General features: G+C 36.7%; 1 protein-coding gene across 1 annotated transcript in view; it reads left to right on the forward strand.

Moving 5' to 3' along the window:
• The window catches only part of DST (dystonin), a 300,486-nt gene that overhangs the window by 144,720 nt on the left and 133,484 nt on the right, over positions 1 to 22,282 (forward strand). Inside the window, exons 11-32 of the mRNA XM_085324897.1 lie at positions 4,704 to 4,816; positions 4,986 to 5,092; positions 5,693 to 5,812; positions 6,505 to 6,600; positions 6,680 to 6,807; positions 9,732 to 9,825; positions 10,165 to 10,319; positions 11,183 to 11,645; positions 11,729 to 11,857; positions 12,072 to 12,149; positions 12,259 to 12,420; positions 12,515 to 12,619; positions 14,251 to 14,346; positions 14,942 to 15,067; positions 15,467 to 15,619; positions 15,875 to 16,029; positions 16,277 to 16,403; positions 17,468 to 17,651; positions 18,663 to 18,820; positions 19,128 to 19,306; positions 19,540 to 19,678; positions 20,418 to 20,611. Coding sequence (XP_085181023.1) covers positions 4,704 to 4,816; positions 4,986 to 5,092; positions 5,693 to 5,812; positions 6,505 to 6,600; positions 6,680 to 6,807; positions 9,732 to 9,825; positions 10,165 to 10,319; positions 11,183 to 11,645; positions 11,729 to 11,857; positions 12,072 to 12,149; positions 12,259 to 12,420; positions 12,515 to 12,619; positions 14,251 to 14,346; positions 14,942 to 15,067; positions 15,467 to 15,619; positions 15,875 to 16,029; positions 16,277 to 16,403; positions 17,468 to 17,651; positions 18,663 to 18,820; positions 19,128 to 19,306; positions 19,540 to 19,678; positions 20,418 to 20,611 — 3,261 coding nt within the window. The remainder of the gene's footprint in view (positions 1 to 4,703; positions 4,817 to 4,985; positions 5,093 to 5,692; positions 5,813 to 6,504; positions 6,601 to 6,679; positions 6,808 to 9,731; positions 9,826 to 10,164; positions 10,320 to 11,182; positions 11,646 to 11,728; positions 11,858 to 12,071; positions 12,150 to 12,258; positions 12,421 to 12,514; positions 12,620 to 14,250; positions 14,347 to 14,941; positions 15,068 to 15,466; positions 15,620 to 15,874; positions 16,030 to 16,276; positions 16,404 to 17,467; positions 17,652 to 18,662; positions 18,821 to 19,127; positions 19,307 to 19,539; positions 19,679 to 20,417; positions 20,612 to 22,282) is intronic.

A 22,282-nucleotide genomic window follows, 5' to 3' on the forward strand; every position in this document is an offset into this window, starting at 1 on the left:
AACAGACCAAAACAAAACAGAACAAAACAAAACAGAACAGAACAACACTAACAAAAAAACCCAAGATGACATCCTTCTTATTGAAGTTCCTATATGGTGATGGAAAGGAGTTCAGCAAAACAGTTGTGGTAGGCCTAGGCATTAGCAAAGGATATCTCCAACACCTTGGTTAGATCTAGTGGTCATGACAGTGGCAATGTACAGAGCACTGCTGTATCATTAGGAAGGTACAGGCAACTAGGATGCTAGAAGTTACATGAAGACCAGGAGTCATTCTCAAAGCATTTGAGTCTCAGTCTTTCTGCAGGTGCTTTAGTAAGCTGTGAACAAGACTGAGATTTGTACCTGACAAGGAGATAAATTCTTTAATAAACCTCTGAACACTGGCTCTGTGCATAAGCTACTGTAAATGCTTTTTAGCATTTTTAAAACTCTGTTAAGGAGTGGGATAAATGGTGCATGCAGAATAAAGAAAGAGTTACTATATGGACAAATAGTGAACAGATTTGTGCTTCATCTGGTTTGTGGAGTTCCTGGGAAAATAACTGGAGATACATGTTAAAAGAGATGGAGCTAAAATTGCATAGCTGTTTTATGTGGACATTTCCTGTCTGTTGAATTCCTTCCTTAGCAATCTTTCTACTGTTAACCAACACGTTTAAGATAGATGATATGTTGTTCCCTTCTGAAATATGTGGTAGATCCTGTTCTATTGAGAAATCGTGTTCTTCAGTCTTTTTATTTTTTGTGATCACGTATTATAGCATGGTCTTTAATTTGCTTCTGCCATTCCTGAAGAAGGTATGGCTGTTTCTGGCACCTGTCCTTTTCAGTTGTGTGTGAACAGGGAAGCAAAGAATTTTTTTATATTTTTGTAGGCATTTTCTAATTACAGCAATGGAAAAGCTAACTAGACTATACGTACATGTATGCTTCTCTGTATGTCTTCAGCTGCGTTTAGTCTGTGAGTACTGCTTGCAACTCACTGTATTAGTAATTCTGCTCAATGTAAGCCAAGAAAGAAATATCCTTTAATATAGGGTATTACTCCAGCATCATCCAGATTTTTACTAAGGCAGAGTTGCACAGAATAAGCCACTTAGATTGTTTGTGTAAATAACTTCAGGCTTGTCAGTAACCTTGTTGAACTCATTAACAATATTTTCACGTGGAAAATTGCTCTGATGCTTATCAGTTTTAATAAAGTAAGCATCGTCGTAGACTGAGCAGTTGCCGTCTGGGAGCAGTGAAGAGAAGGATGTAGTTTTTTCAGTTGTTGACTGGGAAACTAAAAGTTTAGTTAATTACCTTTCTCCTCTTTGAAATATAAAGTCCCATTCCAGTCTGACCTTTTTGTTTTAGTGGACAAATATTATAGCAGCAAGTTTGGATCTTTAACTTTTTTACTAGAGACTGTGGTTATGAGAAAATCTACGTGTGCCAAACTTTATGTATTATGAACAACACTGATTTAAAAGAGTCCTTGCAGAGTAAGAAGCTTAAACATGCTGCATGTAGCTCTTCCATTTTAAAATCCTTGGTTTATTTATGCTGTTACACAGATGTTGTCCACTTGCTTCTCTTTGCGGTGTGCAGATCTAAGTGTTTTCTTGAATTGCTGGTAATGTTTTTGGTTTCCTAATTGAAGTGGTATTAATCATACCTTTTTTTTTYCCCCACTTCCAATACAAATTATGTCCAGTTTCTAACACCTCCCCGAAGGCTTGGAGCGGCAGACACCGCTCAGGTTAGAAATGAAGTGATTAGTGACTCATCGTTTGGAAGCCAAAGACCTTGCTGTAGCAGCAGCCTCTTTTGCAAGGAATGCTCCCGCTGTGCAGCGCTGGGGTGGTTGATGAGCCTTGCTCCRTGGCGGGGGCCCCGCTCGCCGGAAAATCGCCCCTGAGGTGACTCACAATATTAAATAGAAGGTAGAGCCACCGCCTTTCGCTTGAAGTGCCTTTAATTTAATTTGTTCTTGACGATGTCTAAAACCACTTAATTGTGCTKTGCAAATTAGTGTGGAATATGTTTGTGGCCAGTAAGAGTCACCTTCAAAAAKGTTGCCTATTTTCCCTTCTAGTTTGAAAACTGAAGATGTTTGCCAGGATGGATAGTGCTTTTAAATCTAGTGTTTACATCAGTTAAGACAAGTAAATACCTATTRGAAGTATGCTTGGCATAACTGCAATTTAACCAATGAATTTCTGAATTCAYCTGAGAAATAAAATATTAAAGACATTGGAAAACATATGTGGGGCTTTATAATACAGGACTCCCTGTGCGCAGCCGGTGCTAAAGGGACGCTGAGTCCCGTGGCCTCGTCAGAGAAAGACGGTGCTCAGTGATCGCAGGACTGGAGCGGCGTGAGCACGCGCAGCTGCGGCCTCCCGGGTACCGAGCTGGTGGGCAGGTAATCTCTGTGGTCTGGCAGGAGACGAAACCGTTTCGGCATTTGGAGCCGCTAAGGAAGCACTCTTAAAGAAAAACGAGCAACGTGGCAGTTGGTGGCCACGTTTTTGGATGTATTTTCTGAGGTTAAAAGAAAAGTCTCTCTTTTTTTTTTTTTTTTTCCTTTCTTTTCCTGGGGTTCCTGACCGGCCAGCCCCGGTCAGAGATGGGGAGGCGTGTTTAGAGCGCGAGGCATCTCACAGAGTCGCCTGCCGTTCGGCACGGGGTCGAAGTCCTGGCAGCTCTGTGAACAGAGGCGCGCATGCAGCAGCAGTTGTTTTTATAGATTTTTTTTTCTTTACCTATATTGCTGTGAGAGAAACCTTACCTCTTATTCATCTAATCGAAAGCTTTATTCTAAGGAGATTATAGTGTCAGCGTCTTTGCRGCTTGTTTTCTGGGAATAGTCTAGGCTTTTAGAACAACTTGTCTGTTCTTGTTATTAAAGCTGGCAACTAAACAGGCGTCATATATGATTTTTTTTGTCTATTTTTACCATTGTGAAACAAAKGCAAAGAAATCAGAGTGAAAAAAAAAATCAAACCAGCAGTGTATACTTACAGAAGCCTGCTTCTCTCATCAAACCTATGTTGTGAAAGGTATGAATAATCTTTATTATTCATACCGTCTCTAATTATGTGACTGAAACAGGAGATTGGAGTGTTTGATTTCCTTTTCCAGTAACATCTCTTATTTTTCATGGACTCTTTGTACTGCTAAGAGTGACAGACAATATTGCTTTCATTGCATTGAAATTCAGCGAATAATGGCATGAGCTTGATCATGCTCCCACTAAGTATGTTGGAAGTGGAAACTCCCACTTATTTAAGGGATTACATTTCTTTTTGCACTGCTTAAATTACCTTGCTAATTAAATGTTATTTCAAAAAAGAATACTTGCAGTTTTAGTATTTGTCGTGTAGACCTATCCTTTAAAAAGCACAAGGAAAGCAATATRATTCTGAATGGCTGAAAAGAAATACATGTTTATTTGCAGTGTCCTTATAGTTCATTCAAAGACAAGCTTGCCATTAATTTTCCAAAGTTAATAATGTTTAGGGATCAATGGAAATTGGGTGTTGACATATGAAAAGACGTGTTATTACATCTGAAAAATGAAATACCTTTAAAAAATTTTACTGCACTCTTTGTTGCAATTATTTAAAACTTCTGCTAGGTAAAACTTAAAAAAAAACCCACCCAGTTTCTCTCTGTAAATGTAAACAGGAGAAAATTTTAGGATTGAATTGTTCACTAAAGCTTATGCAGTGTGTTCTTTTTTCCTTTTTTTTTTCCAGTGTGGGTCTGATTTTCAATATTTAGACCCTTGTGACTCTAGTTGACTTAAGTATGGTTATATGCTGGTTGACATCTTTCGAAAATCCCTGCTTCCATTTACTTACTTTGGCTAACAGGATTCCTGGTACTGCAGCAGGCAGACAGTAATACAGGCTGTGCTGAGAACTGSAAGATCTAAAAGCCAAACACTACATGGCAAACCTAAAGGACAGGGTTAATTTTGAAGTTTTGCATTAATTTAAAACATTGAATTAGTGATGTTGGTAGAGCTTAATATTTATGCGCCTTAAAAATGTTTGTAGATAAGATTTTCTTGAGAAGAGTATTCCATTAAAACAAGAGTGTTGTGGCTGGCAGTGTTGTTCAGAAGGACGAAGGTGTGAAGATGTGATTGAAGGGGGGTGAGGGCTGTCTGCAAGGGAACTGGCAGGAATGCTCATCTGCAAGCAGGACTGCAATGCAGTTTGAATAGGACTTCTTTAAAGCCGCATAAGAATACGTGTATTTCAGATTAGAGCAATGTTACTGTCACTGACCTTGTTTCTCTATGAATTCTGACTAAAAACTTGTAGCAGAAACTTGCAGTAGAAATTAACTTCCCTGTGCAGAAGAGGCCTAAGTAAGAAGTGATCCTCCTCGGAGCAAGGGGACATAATACAGAGATGTGGGGAGATAATATAATGACAGTGCATTGAAATAAATAACATAGATACATGTAAAAAAATGGGTGACTAGAAACTTCATCTGGTAGATGAAGAAGAACCAACAGTGTCTTAGTTGCCCACTGCTTATATTTCTCACTTAAAATTGACCTCAGCTTGTTCACATGTTATGAATGAAATCTTAAGTCAGTTTGCCATATGCTTCCATGTTCTTGGATTTAGTTATTAAAACAGTAATAATTTAAAATTGATAAGGAATTGTAATCGAGTATTACTATTTTTGTTTGACAGGCCGGACCTGATAGACATGAATACCGTTGCTGTTCAAAGCAACCTTGCAAATTTAGAACATGCTTTTTTTGTAGCAGAAAAACTTGGTGTCGCCAGACTTCTGGATCCTGAAGGTAAGATAGTTGCAAGGGCTTTGTTGAGAGAGAGAGAGAAAGAGAGAGAGAGAGAGAGAGAGAGAATCCTAACATTAAAATAAAATCCAAATTGTCTGCAGGTTGTAGCATATTTGTGGGCATTCTTACAACTATGTGATAATGTGTTGTTCTGTCTTGCTCTTCTTAGATGTTGATGTTTCCTCACCTGATGAGAAGTCAGTAATAACTTATGTGTCATCACTTTATGATGCATTTCCCAAAGTACCAGAAGGTGGTGAAGGCATCAGCGCAAATGTAAGTAGGAGAAAAACAGTTGAGTAGAGCATGAGCTTCACTGATAACGAGTCTTGATTTCAACCCCAGAACGTTAACTGGGACTTCCAAAGGCTGCTAATTCTGCTCAGTAACACAGTTCAAGGCTTATCTTTGATATGATTTTCTAGGACATAATTTTGARGGCTTAGCAACTGTTTAGTGTTYCAGGCATTTTGGACATGAAAATWTTCATGCAATGAGCTTAGTTGACAATGGTGTACGTAGAGTCAGAGAGGGAGATAGTGTCAAAGTTCTTTCTTTTCAGTCATGTAGTTAGACCTATTGGTTGTGCTTCTCTGGTTCTTATCAATCTGAACTTTATTAAGCTAGAAAATTTTGATYTCAGTGGAAATATTTGGGACCAAAACTGAACAGTGTGTGTGATGCATCTGGATACTTTAAGGGAGTTTTAATGAGCAAGTAAATAATGTTTTGGAACTGCAGGATTTAGAAATTTTATTTATTTATTTATTTATCTATTTTAAATGTGCGTGAGGACCTCAGACCTGAAWGATAAAGCAAAAATGGTACTCCTGGATGATTTTCTTTTGATCTATAATCTGTGTTGTGCTTTGGTAGGATGTTGAAGTCAAATGGGTTGAATACCAGAATATGGTAAACTACCTCATGCAGTGGATCAGGCACCATGTTACAATAATATCTGACAGAACATTTCCCAACAACCCTGTGGAACTGAAGGTGAGATGCAGCATCTTAAACTCCTTATTGGAGTGAGACTTTATTTTATTTAGTCAAAGCATCCTTGAACAAATGAAATGCTTGTTAATTTAGGCAATGAAAKGAGCAACAGAACAATATAAACATAGTAATATAGTTTTTTCATTAAGTGGTTTTAAAGTTTAGGTAATCTTTGTAGAGTTTCTGGCATGCAATWTTTTAAATGTTAGAGATGTGATAAGCCAGGTCTGTATGTAGGTTCTATAACCCTCTTTTAGAGCTCCATATATGTTTTTTGTAAGCTGGATTTAATTCTTTAGGAAGAGAGTGACAGAATGATATCACCTGTTCCTTAAAGGTTCTTTTGGACAAGCCAGATACTCTGAAATAAAGCATACTTTATGAAATTCCATTACTGTCGCACAGTGTCATATTACCCCACAGTAATAGTGGGGCAGTTGTTTTCACGCTGAGAAAAGATGCCAGGTTGAAGCTCACTTGAAAATCTGCTCCATAAACTTTTTCAAAGTAGAAAAAATATGTTGCTAATATACAAACCATCAGAAGCAAATTTTTAGCTCATCACTGATTGTTTTTCACAGAACTTAAGCAATGTAAGAATGTAAGCTTGTGAAGGATACTAGAGGAGGAGTCAGGGAGTAGGATTATATTCACTGTAAGGAAAGTTGACAATGATTTTTATGTTTCTATAGGCACTTTATAATCAATATTTGCAGTTTAAAGARACAGAAATTCCACCAAAGGAGATAGATAAATCAAAAATTAAACGTCTATATAAACTGCTAGAGGTAAGTTTTAACATGTATTGTGATGTATGAAAGTTCCCTTTCTGTGGCTTGTGATAACCAATACGTATGAATTTTAAAGGTCTGGATAGAATTTGGACGCATCAAACTTCCTCAAGGCTATCATCCAAATGATATAGAAAAAGAATGGGGAAAGCTTATTATTGCTATGCTGGAAAGAGAGAAGACCCTTCGGCCTGAAGTGGAAAGGTATGCTGGTGAATGTTTGGCAGGCCTGGTTAATATTTTCTCTGGTCTTTTACCTCACACTGAAAACTGTGAATGTCTTCATCTGTGATAAAATCCACATTATTTTTTAGATTGAATAATTCTGTCTTTATTGAGAATTTAAAATCTTTGTCTGCTTTTTAGAAGGTCCACGCAGAAATCACCTGGGATGCTTCAGAAACTCATAGTAAATTGTATCCRTGCCTCAGATCATCAGAGTGCTTGAGCATACATATAATATCCTCCCTGATACAAATGGTCAGAGCCAGGTTTATGTCACTTCACTGTCTCGTTTGGACTCTATTCCAGATAAGCAACAGCCTCGTCCTTTACACGAAGCATACATTTCACTTCATGCATAGCAAGGTGGCTGAAGTCCAATTCTGGGGTTGTTTGAAAGTTGGTTGTACTCAGGAGCACACAAAGTGCTTRGACATGCAAAGCACATAGTGGTTTTTTGTGAGTAGTAGTGTATGTGACACAATGTTTTTGCACATCACTAATAGCTGTGATTTTTTTTTTTTTGTTACATATTTAAAATCTTGGTACAGCCTAAGGCCACTTCTGCTTTTTAATTAATTCCTGTTTGAGGTCTGCGGCAGAAACAGCAGACCTTTCATATATCTCAGAAAATCCCTTTTATTTGATAAATTGATTTAATTGAGTAATACTTTGGACCTACAGATAGGTATAGACAAGAGGAGTTGGATTCCCTCTGCTTCACATCAAGCATCCAAATGAAACAGCTCAGATCTGGATCACTTTCTAAACAATATTGACGCTGACTTTCTAGTGAAGATAGGGTGAATATGCTTTGTTTCAGGTGCCTAAAAATTAGCTGCAAATAATCCAGACCATTGTATAAGAAATCTGTGGAGAGACGGATTTTAACAAGAGAAGATCCCCAAAGTGGACAGAGTTAAAAATTAAGTATCGGTCAYGCTTTCAAAAGCAAGAACGTGGCTGAAATGGCTGAATCACTGGGAGGCACTGATTCACAGCATCCTTGTGGCAGCTGCTGCACAAAAACCCCTCCTATACAGGAATGCAGAGTTGTCCCCAGCAGGCAAAGCAGAACATCAGAAAGCAGTGGAAGAAATACAGTCTGCTAGACCTTGTAGATGGATCTGTCCTAACATGCCAAAGGCAAAGTTAGTGTCTGCCTTCACCAGAAGGAATTCTATTAATATTGCAGAAAGCAGAACTCTTTATTGACGAAGCGTATAAATGACGTTAGTTTATTTCTTTTGTTTTATTCATATGKACTGCACACAAATAGACATAAATAAACATAAACTCCCATATTTCAGGGTCAGTAAGCACRTTCAAAGTGACAGATCATGTAGTGATAGTCACTACCGGTGGTGGTCACTGCCAGATGAGAGAGAAGTTGATTAAGTGATTCTGGTTAGTGATTAAGTTAAAATTATTGTTTGATCTGGAAATATGAACTTATTTGTCATGTTACTTTAGTAGTGTGCCTGTTATGTGGTGATGTTATTTTGGTGCAGCTCTTGGGATGGAATTTGGTTATGGCAAAAATGACACTTGAGCTAACAATGAAATTTGGTGAATAACTGACACTTTGCCTCCAAGCCTGAAAGCATCAATACAGACAGGCAGTGTGTGGCCATGTTGGTGTTTGAGATCCAAATGAACATGATGTCAGTGAGGAGAGCACCAAGCTGAGCTCCTGTTTTCAAAACCCGCGGAGTTTGGGATTACCTCGGGGGTGTGTCTATGCCTTTGCTGTGCTCTTCTGCTTAAACAAAGTCATCTGAAGGTGGGGGTGCGGGTTTCAGGGAGTGATAAAAGCAAGAGCTGCAATACTGAAAAAATCATCCAAACACAAAATTCTGAACTAAAATGTGAACCTGAGGACCATAATTGGATTTTTCTGATTTGTTTTGTGATCAGAATAGTTATGGTGTGGAAGGAGTTAAAGGGAAATGTGCAGGAGACCAGATTAGCAGAACAGGGCAGTTAAGTAAACATGCGTATTTGGACAGTAGGATAACAATGGTGGGTTGAATGATGTACAGGTGTCTAAAACTGACTTGTTAAGAGCTGATTAACCATGATATTACTGCATTTTTTTTATTCTGTACTGTAGCTCCATTTGAAAGAAAAGGAATCAACTCARTGTGAAGTTTGTATAATACAGTAAAGTTCTAACCTCAGTCATTTTTGAAACTCTTCATTTACGAGTCTGAGAAACACTAGATATTTCTTTAAATGAGTATTTTTTGTATTTGCCTTATAGACATTTAGTGACACTTAAGTAAAATATTTGGCGCATCTGTTTCTTAGAGACGCCCTAATGCTGCTGCCTAGTCCGTACTTGTAAAGCTTTAATGCAAGGTAGGGAAGCCAAAAACAAGCTAGCGTACATAGCCCCAGGCAAAACCCTTTGAAGAGCTGGAAGATTATTAATTGCTGGGTTTTGAATATTCATACTGAAGCCTATTTAAAGAAGGCGTCTAGGTGTTCCAGAAACCAGTAGTGAAATTTTGTCCCTAGAAGCAGTACATTTTGTAGGAGTTTTATCTTTTTCACTTTTCAGCAAATGTGAACAGCCAACAGGACAAGTGCTTTGGATGTGAAAATGAATAGCAGTAGTTATAGCTATCATAGCAGTGATTCACTGTTTAGCAACAGTACGAGTGCTCGAACCAGCACTGACTCTAACGAGAATTTCCTTTCTGTTAATTGTGGTCCCACACTGATTAAATCTTGTATAAGCTTTGGTAATGGCACCTTAAATGGAACTAGGTAACTTGGTATATATATTGTTTTGTGAAAGATGCTGGGTTTTTTCTTTTTTTYTCTCWTTTTTTTAAAGTTATACAACATGTAAATAGCATTAATGTTTATTTATTTTTCCAAAATACTCTGGTGTCACCCAGGTTGGAAATGCTGCAGCAGATTGCAAACAGAATTCAGCGGGACAGCCTGAGCTGTGAGGACAAACTGATACTCGCCCGGAACGCTCTGCAGTCTGTAAGTCCATCCGTGATACTTTACTGGGCTCTGTTCATGAACTTAATGCAGTGGAGTGACTACTTAAAGAAAAATGTTCTTTAAGATTTTTGAGTTCACACTTAACAGCTGATATTTTCATTTTTGTTGTATTATTTAGTTTACTATTTCCTGTAGAAAACAGCAAAAATTCCCAAGAGAATGAGTCCAGTTAGATTTTTTTTTTGCCAGTTGTTAGATAAAATGCTTTAAAATGGTTTKAAGATTAGGAAAAAAATTTACAGAAAGGTTAGTATTTCTTACAGTTCATTTCTGTTTGGTTTGCCTGCAGGTTTTAATGACTTTCTTTTATTTATTTAGGATGCCAAGCGACTAGAGTCAGGGCTCCAGTTCCAAAATGAAGCAGAGATAGCTGGGTATCTTCTTGAGTCTGAGAACCTTCTCCGCCAGCAAGTGATCGATGCCCAAATTCTTATCGATGGAAAATACTATCAGGCAGATCAGCTTGTGCAGAGGTATATGAATAACTGTGTCCCATCATGGACAACATTTTCAAATCTTTATGTCTAGGAATAAATTTCTTATTCTGTCACTGGGCACCCAAATAAAGATTGCCAGGTATTCCAGTGGCTACAATTACCACAAAATTTATTGAAGATAGGAGGAACKGTGAAAATGAAGTCGTTCACCAGAATGTGATTTAAATGCATAATGTTTACTAGATATCTGAGTGTAAAAAAAAAAAGAAAGTAGCAAAAATAGTTTTGCTACTTGCTTTGATTTTAAAAATGGAGGTGAGATTTCTGTAAGTAGGTGAGATAGTTGTATGTATCTGTACGTAATCAGTAGGGTAACATTAGTTCACACAGGGGAGTCTTAGCAGAAAGATATATCTGATCAGTGTAATGTAATTTTATGAAAAAGTGGCACCAAAGTCTGTCAGGGTTCATCTCGGACTGGTGAGATCGAACATGTAACAGCTGCCATAGCAGTGAACTGTAAATGTTGGGTCTACCACAGCATGTAGTGTCTTGTAAGATTTCTCCTTTGCTAATGGTTCTTCGTACTCTGTAGGGTATATGCTAGAGACCATACCGTGCTAACTTTCTGGGTTGTTGTCTAATTTGTTCATGTATTATTTGCATATATATAAGTTGATATATCATATACTTTCTGATGTAAATGCTTATGTATAAGTGTTTAAGTACGACTTAAATTTTAAGAGATTGTGTGAATTGATATGCTGTTCACCTCAGCTTGAAAATGCTATCATAAGCATTAATTGAAAGGATTTTCTTTTATTTAGTTTGGCTTTTTTTTTTTTTTTTTTTTTTTTTTTTTTTTTTTTTTTTTTTTTTTTTTTTTTTTTTTTTNATAGGGTTGCAAAACTTCGTGATGAACTGGTGGCCATAAGGACTGAATGTTCTTCCGTGTACAGCAAGGGGCATGCACTGACAACAGAGCAGACAAAGCTGATGATATCAGGAATAACTGAAAGCTTAAACTCAGGATTTACAACAAACCTAACCCCTGAATTAAGTGCTGCAATGACCCAAGGTTTAACACCTACTTTGACTTCATCCAGCTTGACATCTGGCCTTTCATCAGGTCTTACTTCCAGATTGACACCAGCCATCACTCCTGCTTATACACCAGGCATCCCACCACGGTTAATTCAAAGTTATGTGCCAGGAGTAGACAGTGGGACTCTGCAAACACTMAAACTGACGCAAATCAGAAAACCTCTTATGAAATCAGCTTTTGTGGATCAGAATTTAACAGAAGAAGAGGTCAACATGAAGTTTGTCCAAGACCTATTAAGCTGGGTGGAAGAAATGCAGGTAACGATATGGAAATAGCCTACTCCTAATTCTTACATTTATTCTTTGTAGATCATCGCTGATTCTTCCTTCTTGTTTGTAAGGTGCAACTTGATCGAGCAGAATGGGGTTCAGATTTACCAAGTGTTGAAAGCCATTTAGAAAATCACAAAAATGTCCACAAAGCTATTGAGGAATTTGAATCCAGCCTCAAAGAAGCGAAAATCAGTGAGGTAAAGCACTATGTTCTTAATTTCTTGGGTTACTTTTTTAGTGAATGACCTRTAAAGTAAGGATGAATCATTGAACTGTGTAGTTTTCAGAGCCTTACTTTATTTTTACTTCTGATCTCTAATTGAGAACATGAAATCAGGAGATATAATGGTGAGAATAASTTAACATGACTAATCTTTTTGTTATCTTTTTTACTTTATCTACCAAATACAGATCCAAATGACTGCCCCTCTTAAACTCAGTTATGCAGAAAAATTGCACAAACTGGAGAGTCAGTATTCAAAACTGTTGGTAAGTTCATCATACTCAATCTCTTTGGATGTTCAGCTTTTCAACTTGCATTGTCTTTAGTAAGGGATGATTTTTAATTCTTATTTTTGCAATTTTTCCCTAACTAAAGAACACCTCAAGAAATCAGGAAAGGCACCTAGATACTCTTCACAATTTTGTGTCCCATGCTACTAGAGAGCTGATATGGCTGAATGAAAAGGAAGAGGAAGAGGTTGCATATGACTGGAGTGAAAGAAATACTAATATAGCAAGAAAAAAGGAATATCATGCWGTATGTATTGCTAGTACAATCCAGAGAGAAAAATTAAGTCATTTGTAGTGTTTTAACAGATTTCTAAAATATTTCTATGTTCTTTGAAAAAAAGGAATTAATGAGAGAACTTGATCARAAAGAAGAAGTTATTAAATCTGTTCAAGAAATAGCTGAGCAATTGCTTCTTGAAAATCACCCAGCCAGGCTAACTATTGAGGTAAGTCATTAAACATAGCATGCAAATAAAAAAATAATGATGATTCAATARGCCTCAGATATGGAGGGAAAAGAAGGAAAGTGCTAACTCATAGAAAGTTATTGAACAAGACTCTGAATAATGAAGCCTTTTTCTCCTCTTCAGTATCTCATATACACCTATGCCTTTCAATTTCCAGAACGTATAAGCATTTCTGGACATTTAYGGTTCCATTTTGGAGTCCTGATTGCTTAGAAAAATCCCACAAAAGTCTAAAATTAAAATTTAAAGTGTASGTCTGTACAGACGTTTCTGCCTCTGGCCTCATACAACTTCTATAATTATTGATACAAATTGCACTGGCAGACTGAGGGCACAAAATAGTCCTTATCTGGTTTCCCTCCTATTGAGCAGGAAGACATTTCAGTAGAGCATTTCCAGTCACTTATTATCAGTATTGCTTCCTACTAAGTTTTAGTCCTAGTGTCTTTGTCAATAAATTACAAAATTTGTTTGGATGTTAGAGTGTGACTAATGTGATTTGCTTCTTGAATCACACAGGCTTGAATCAAGCTCTGTATTACAGGTTATCTGTTTACCTAAAATTTATTGTAACTACTGTAGCATCATAATGGATTTCCAAGGGAGAATATAAAATAATTTTCACTGTAGATTTTCAAGAAAAGAATAAATATAGGCAGTGGGTGGTAAAAATGGGAACAGTAAAAAATTGTGAAGAAGAAACCCCCATTCGCTTTCCTTCTGTTCCATGTCCTGCCTCACTTTTTTAAGTAGTGTAGGGAATGATATTCCTTAAAGTATATACTGTTACAAATGTGCATTTATCAACATAATGTATTAATATATCAATTTATTATATATATATATATATTATAAAACCAGGCCATTGCAATGGACGTGCATATATGCAAGGAATGATGTCTGCAATAATACTGTGTTGGGGAGACATCTTTAAAGAATGATTGCCACCTTTGCAGAATAGTCCCAGTGCATTGATGAGTCAGTCTGAGAGTCATTAAAGCCAACAGAAAAATGCCTTTAACTCCAGTTTGAGAAATGGAGATTTTTGGCTGCCTTTTTGATGTCAGGAGTACCCTCTGCTGGTGAATATTGGTGCAGTGCACCTCTAGTGACAGAACTACTRGGCAATGTAGGAGACATCACTCTAATACGGTTACAGTTTTAGAAATTCTGTAGCAGTGTTACAGAAAAGCATGTACTGCAGCACTGCCTTTGTATGTGCGTGTGTGTGTGCATTCAGTGTCACTTTAATACCTGGCAAAAATCTAGGTACTTCGAGTAAATAGAATTTCAGAATTATAGACTAGCTTTGGCTGGGGGAACATCTAGTTCAGCCCTTACTCAAAGCAGTGTTAGCTTTGGTCAGATTGCTCAGAGCCTTTCTGAGGTGGTGACTCCACAGCCTCTCTGGGCAAGTTTTCTGATGTTTGACTACCTTATAGAGACTTGGTTTTTTAACTCATGCTTAATGGGAATTTTTTTTTGTGGCAGCTCACTTTTCCTGAGTAAGGAGGACAAGTCTAGATGTAACAYTGTATCTCCTAAATTCTAAACATGTGCATGTTAAAATTTAGTTTTCTTTTGTAACATCTCTTTGTTCCCCCTAAAAGGCCTATAGAGCTGCAATGCAGACACAGTGGAGCTGGATTCTACAGCTCTGTCATTGTGTTGAGCAACATTTGAGAGAAAATGCTGCGTATTTTGAGGTAAGAAAGCAAAACAAATAAAATGTGAAATGTGTTACGTTATGATGATAGTCAAAAACTTTCGTTGAAAATGCTAGTTGCTCTCTCACCATAGTTGTAAAATTGAAATTTGTCATGTACAGTTATTAGGTGAGGTATATGCCCACAGTAAGTTATCACACCTGCATTGTCTTTTCAACAGTTATATCAGTTTACAGCAGATGAAAATCTGGTTTGATGTTTTCCTCAAATGCCTCAGCTGCAAGTCTTTAATGTATAAAAGTAATTAYAATTCCAGGGGAAGTGAGAATGACTTAGAAAATCTTTACTCTATAGGAACAGTAATTAACTAATATCCAGAACTGCTGAATCAGTTATACATTTACATAGCACGGAAAATAATCTTCCAAGAAGYAACAACTTGTGCCTCCCAGAAGTGGACATTTAGATTTGAGATCATGAATACTGTCATGTGGTACAGCAGTTGCTTAAGCTAATGTGAAAAAAAATCAAATTTCAAATGACTGCTTAAAATTAAAAATTAGTGTAGCTATTTGTATATGTTAGGTTGTTTACAGGTTGTTTAAAAATAATTAAAATATTTATCTCATTCTAGTTTTTCAATGATGCCAAAGAGGCTATGGACTATTTAAAGAATTTAAAAGATGCCATATACAGAAAATACACGTGTGATAGATCTAGCAGCCTTCATAGACTGGAAGACCTTGTCCAGGAATCTATGGTAAGAATGCAAGGATCCTGTTAATGAGTTACGGTTAAYGAAGAGGTGTATGGATTGCAGTTGAACCTAAAATCTATACTTTAAAATTACTCCCTTAAAGGGAAGGAATAATAATTTAAGAAAGACTTTGTTTTAGAACTTCTAATTAAATAACTGCCTTTGTCCTTGTTTAGTGACTACTTTTCATGCCCTTTAAATATTTATTTGTTTAATTTTACAATAGCAGATGTTCTGGGAAACCACTGACTTCAGAAGGGTACTTCTGTTCTTGTAACATGTCTTACTTTTAAGAAACACAGTAAAAAAAAGATCAGAAAAAGAAAAGCTTAATAGCATCAAAGAAGCAGCACTGGGTTCTGGCCACCTCTCATGATGTCTTCTTTTCTTAACTGTTTTTAGGAAGAAAAAGAACAACTCCTGCAGTATAAGAGCACAGTAGCAGGCCTTGTGGGGAGAGCAAAGGCAATAATTCAGCTGAAGCCAAGGAATCCTGACTGTCTACTCAAAACATCCATCCCAATTAAAGCCATCTGTGACTATAGACAAATTGAGGTTAGAACCTTGAATATCCTAAAATCAATTACAGACGTGAGAATTCAGCTAAAGTTCCATTAATTACCATGTTCCTGGAAAACACTGGGCTCTAAATGTCTTCCACCCTAGTAAACAGGAGCAAATCCCTGTGTTGCACACTGTTGGTTTTGTTGTTCTGTTGCTTATTTGGTGACACCGCTTACAAAAGTGCTTTGTAAAAGTATTTTGTAATGCTTAGCTCATTAAATTATTCTGCTTTTCTGTTAATATTAGATAACTATTTACAAAGACGACGAATGTGTGTTAGCRAACAACTCCCATCGTGCTAAATGGAAAGTCATTAGTCCGAGTGGTAATGAAGCCATGGTTCCATCTGTATGCTTTACAGTTCCTCCACCAAACAAAGAAGCAATAGATACAGCTAACAGGTAGGGGCAAGATGAAAACAGTGGGAAGTATGTAGCTGTGAAGTTTTTTTATATATATAAATGTTTTTACTTATTTATGTGGAAAAACAGCAGTCCCTTTGTGGTAGAGCCAAGGAAACAAATTTTCTTTTTAAATTTGTTTATATAGACTCAGGTTAAAATGTCTAATTTTTTTTCCCCATTTCATATGTTATTCTAGTGTAAAACAGGTTTTCTAACCTAACATTGGAGTTGTCTTATGTTTCAGGATTGAACAGCAGTTTCAGAATGTCCTGGCCCTTTGGCATGAATCACACGTAAACATGAAGAGTGTGGTTTCCTGGCATTACCTGACAAATGAAATTGAAGCTGTTCGAGCTGGCAATGTTGCTTCGGTATGTACAATGTCTGCTGTTTCTGCTAAGGGTCTGTTAGCAGTTTGCTGGGAAATCATAGGCTATGGTATAATCAACAGTTTGCAACAACGCTCATCTTTCTGGTGGACGTAGCTGGYGGTGACTGCACCGGTTACCGCTCTGCAAATCCACTTCATCTGAGAATCCTCGGATTCGAGAAAGGGGCGGCAGGGAGACTATCACAAAAACAAACTTAGCCTTATGGTGCTAATCTGCATAGCCTCCTCCTTTTTTCAGTTCGGGGACAAGATCTCTGGAAAGCAACTGAACAGTGACTAAATTAGTCTTCACTCTGAATTTCSTTTTAAAGAATCTACCTTTTTGCATTTATGTTAAACATACCTGGGGGGAGTATATTAGATGTATAGCATAACACTATTTAATATAATACTTTATTATACAACATTGGCGTATGCCTGTCTTCAAACTGTTGCAATAATATCTGTAATATCTAAAATGATGTATTCACTCTGAATTTCTCACAGTTGCTGTTTGAAAGAAGCAATCTGAAATCATTTTGGAAATGGCCATTCAGCTGTGGCTGTTGCTGGCTGCCCATTTTTTGCTGGATGACATAGGTAGAGGAATGGTCTCTCATAAGGATGACTTAAAACAGACCAATACTGACTTTAAAGTTGGAAAACATTTTTAAAGTAAACTTGATTTATTAGCTATTGTTCTGATACCTACCCAGAGGACTCTAGCCTAGGAACAGCAAGATCTCAGAACCTCGGATTCTTTGACTTCACTATCTTAGGAACTCAGGATAGCTTGATGCCACTGAAGTTGATGTTACTCTACAGCTGCCATTAGTACTTTCAGAGGAGTATTGACAGTTTTTGTTGTAAGCACAAAGTGGACCACACCATTCCCATATTTTCTGGAGTCTGTTGTGAAGAATGAGCAAAACTCTTTTGGACTTTAGTAGATCAGACATTATCACTTTTTGGTTAAAAAAGCAAATAAAAAAGCTTTTGCAAGCAGCTGTCAAAGTCGTACATCATTGCTAACTGTGCCTTGGGTTTATAATTTGTCTGTTGCAGATAAAAACAATGTTGCCAGGTGAACATCAGCAGGTACTAAGCAATCTGCAGTCCCGCTTTGATGACTTTGTGGAAGATAGCCAGGAGTCCAAAATCTTCACAAGCTCTGATACAGCACAACTAGAAAGGGAGGTTAATGTTTGCAAGCAATACTATCAAGAACTTCTGAAATCTGCAGAAAGAGGTAAAACACTTTGTTAAGAAAAGTGGAAAGGTAACCGCAACAGAGATTGTAGTTCCGGATTGAACTTCTGCTAACTGAATGTCGACTCTAGTGGATTTCCCATTTTATCGTACTGATCTTGTTGATGCAATAGTTCTAAATGGATAGAGAGCCATCATTTTGACATTGTGCACAATTATATTGTATAGAAGGTGTAAGAATTTTTAGTTTGTGTAGATTTATTGATCTATGTAAAAATACTGATGTTACTTCATACACAGTGTCACCAAAATATTTACCTCCAAGAATTTAGACTAGATTTATTGTGCACTGCAGTTTACATTTAGGTATGCTTTCCAGTTGTTTCTGCATGTTTGAAATGCAGCTTGATTACTTTTTCAGGTTCATGGCAGAATTTTTTTGGACAGTTATACAAGAAAAGTGTCCTAGATATTTTGCTATTCCCACAAAATGTTTCTAGCTACTGTCATCTTAACTCTGTTTTTTAAATAAAACAAGCACCTAAAGCTGGAAGTATCTATTCTGATTTGCTGTCAAGTACTTAATGACTTAGAGGAACAAAGTAGTGCAAAGCTGATTACTCTTATCAGCACAGTTCACTGTACTTAGGAAAAAAGTATTGTCCTGTGTGTCTGAAAAAGAAGATGAAAAAAAAAGATCCCTGAAGGTTTACTGTAGTATTATGCCTGACACCACCTGACTGAAAGAATTGGTCATTGAATGTAGCAGAGTCTGCATAAGAGATGATGCCTATGTTCAGAATGAATGATCAATGGTGTRTGATAATTTTGGAAGTGAAAAGCGACGACCTAATAACAACTAAAATTTAAGCGTTTCCTAAAATTTGCCTTGTAGCCAAAATTCATCTTGGAAATTGATGGGATTTTTGTCAGTCCTGAAGAGATTTGTAGAATGTTGATTTCATAAAATCTTTTATCAGAAGACACTGTGGAAAATGACATGATGTATGTATGACTTTGCTAAAATGTGCCTTTTTTTTTGCTTTAACAGAGGAGCAGGAAGAATCTATTTACAATCTTTACATCTCAGAAGTCAGAAATATCAGACTTCACCTGGAGAGTTGTGAGGAGCGGTTGATCCGGCAGATCAGAACCCCAATGGAAAGGGATGATCTACATGAAAGTGTGTTTAGAATTTCAGAGCAAGAGGTGAGCATTTGTGAAAAACTTTCATCTAGAAGTGAATTTCATTTTTAAACAAACATATCCTGATGATTGACTGTAGTCAGAGAAGGAAGCAGCCCACCTTGGAARGGCAGCAGCCAAAAGTTAAGTTTGAATTTGTGAGGAAAAGTGTGCCAATAAATAACAAGTTTGACATTCCTTATGTGAGCACWTTTTTTTTTTCCAGCAGTGTCCACACAAAACACAGGAGATCTATACTCATAATAATATGTAGAATACATATCAGGTTGATGCAGGATAAAAGTGTTGTCAATCACCTTTCATTTTTCAGAAACTGAAGAAAGAACTGGATCGACTCAAGGAGGACTTGGGAGTAATCACTGATAAATGTGAAGAGTTTTTCAGTCAAGCTGCTGGTTCACCTTCAGTCCCTACTCTGCGCTCCGAACTCAATGTTGTTATTCAGAACATGAACCAAGTTTATTCCATGTCTTCCATTTATATAGATAAGTATGTAATTAACCATCTCCCCTCACACAAGTTCTAGCTTACAGTTTTCTCTTCAAAATAAATTAAAAAAAAGATATAAGTATGACTAATACTGATGAAGGGAAAGGGAGTTAACAGAATTTTAATGCCATATAAAATGGTTACTAGTTATTCCATGACATGAAAAGATGGGAAAAAAATGAGTGTTTTGGTGTTCTTGCATGTAAAGTTAATAAGAGATTACTGTTTTTCAGGTTAAAAACTGTAAATTTGGTGCTTAAGAACACCCAAGGAGCAGAAACACTAGTAAAGCTTTATGAAACTAAGCTCTGTGAGGAAGAAGCAGTGACTGCTGACAAAAATAATATTGAGAATCTCATGGGCACATTAAAGGTAAGATTTAGGTGGTGCCTTTTCATGAGCAAATCAAAAAATAATAGGAAAATGATCTTTCATACAGCAGCTGTTTTGGTTGTGCTACACTGTGTAGTTTATCAAAAGATGACTTGTKTATTTGGAGGAAGCTGTGCCAGAAAAACATTGCATCTTTGGGACATAAGGAATTGGGTAGCTGACATGTGCATATCTGCTATTAGGAAATGCTGCAAGGTCTAAACCTCCCAAAGTAGCTCTTGTTACTGCTGAAATGAGACTGTTTTTGCTGTCTGCCGAGAGCTAACATGTACCTAAATAAACATAAATATATTGTTATGTACCTGGCCATAACAACATCTACTACTAAAATATTCTAGTCATGGATACCTATGAAGTTTGGCAGTTATCTTTAAGATAGCTGTCAGTAAGACTGAAKTTCAGCATTTGTCCTGTGCTGTATGCATCTCATTTTAATATGGCAATTGATGAGTAGTGCTTTTTTGTTAGTGATTTTTTTGAAATCTGTAGTTTATCAGATAAGAATTTATTTTCTGGCTGTGATTTGATGCCTGTGTTGTGGGAGATGGTGTTACTTAGAATTATTTTGCAGTTTATAGCTAATTGGTTGCTTCAAACCCATGCTGGTGCCATTCCAGTGAGTAAGCAACCAGAAGGAATTGCTCATGTAAAGTACTCATTTACAAARTAGTGCCATAATTTAGGAATTACTTACCTTTTATCATTTTTCACATACTAGCAATGGAGATCTGAAGTGGATGAGAAAAGAGAAGTATTCCATGCCTTAGAGGATGAATTGCAGAAGGCAAAGATGATCAGCGATCAGATGTTTAAAATGCACAAGGAACGTGATCTTGACTTTGACTGGCATAAAGAAAAAGTGGATCAGTTGGCTGAGAGGTGGCAAAATATTCATTCTCAAATTGAAAATAGGTTTGTATAATTTTTTGTTATAATCTATTTGTGTTTTATGCTATTCTTGTTTTTTCTGAGGAAAAATAATCAGAAATGAATGTTAAAATAGATCAGAATAGTTTTTTGAAGTATTTTTGGACTGAGCTAAGGTCAGGGATGCTTATCTTTCTTGGGCTCTTGACATTGTCATCTTATTTTTCCAGAGAAAGTGTCTGTGCATTTTAAGCATCTTAACATTTACAAAATATGTTCATTACTGACAAATTACTGAGATACAGTACAGATAAATTGTGCTTTTTCTTTCCAAAAATCCTACAGAAATATCTTTCTGTCCTATGGAAACACCATCTGTTTCCACATATAATTAATTCTGACAGGCTAAACTGGAGAGTTGACTCATCAGTTATGATTAGATTCATGTTTACTTGCTTCTAAAGACTTGAGAGCTAAATCTGGAAATCCTTAGCTCCATTGACTTCTGTGATAATTCTGTCCCAATAACTACCAGAGTAAAAGCTTTAGGCTAAGTGCCAGCACTTTCTTCTAGTGTGCAACTGTTTTCATGCATTCTCAATATTCAGTTGCAATGTTGCTCTGAATTCAGCCTTTCAGTATTATTGTTGTGATACTGGAGAGTGTTATTCGAGTGCACACACATATGCAGGTTTCCACATATTGCAGAACACATCTATCCATGATTCAGAAGGAAGAGATGTCCATGTTTGAGACTTCTGAAAATACGTTTTCCCTTTTTCAGTCTCTTTCAGTTTAGAGTTTCAGTTCAGTTTACATTATAATATAGAGAAATTAAGGAAGTCAGTACTCTACATCCTGAATTTATTTCCTTTAAAAACTATTTTTGATTTGTCGTTATAGATAACCTGAAGAGAAGCATCAAGTATAGTGCTGCTTAAGTAAAACTTCACACAACATCCTTTCACATTTTTATCCTCCTTTTTTTTTTAAGAAGCAAAAGTCCACTCAGGACTAGTAGTGAAGTTATTGACTTATAATTATCTAATTYGATTGTCTCTACTTAACACTGCCAGAAGTTAAAAGGGAGATGGTCAAAGGCTGATTAAAAGTGAAGGGTAGTCAAAGAGAAATGGGTTAAAAATTTATGAGCTAATGACTTCCCCAAACACTGTGAGAAGGAGCCCACTCTTTAGGTTGTCAATTTGAAATGTTATAGTAGCCTTTATGACTAAAATTGCACTGCAGAATGACTCCTCAGAAATCATCCTCAGATTTTTCATTCAGTTGATAATGTGATAGGTTTTGAATAGTAGAAGAGTATTTTTGTGAGATACCAAAGTTTCCTTATTTCCTGGGCAGACATGAACCAAATACTCTCTATTCTGTATTGAAATAGCTGAAAAATTACTGTTTATACATAGTGACTTCTAGTATAAGTATGACAGATTGTGGTGGTTGCAGTATGTAGCTGTAAACAAACTGCTTTCTGCAAATGTTCACTCTGCTGCTTCCCAACAGCTTGACACTGATTATCATATCAAAATTTGTACAAATACTGGCTTCAGCTGTGATCTTTCCTCTCATAGTTATTAGCTTATAAATATGCTAAAACATGAAACCTAAGCAATATTGTTTCCTTTGCTTGCTCTTTTTCACTCTACTCTTGGCATCTTGAKAACAGTGCTAACTTGATTCAAAGAATAAAAAGTTATT

Source organism: Rhea americana, unplaced genomic scaffold (assembly GCF_003343005.1).
Source record: "Rhea americana isolate MKP2758 unplaced genomic scaffold, rheAme1 scaffold_94, whole genome shotgun sequence".
In the NCBI taxonomy this organism is placed as follows: Eukaryota; Metazoa; Chordata; class Aves; order Rheiformes; family Rheidae; genus Rhea; species Rhea americana.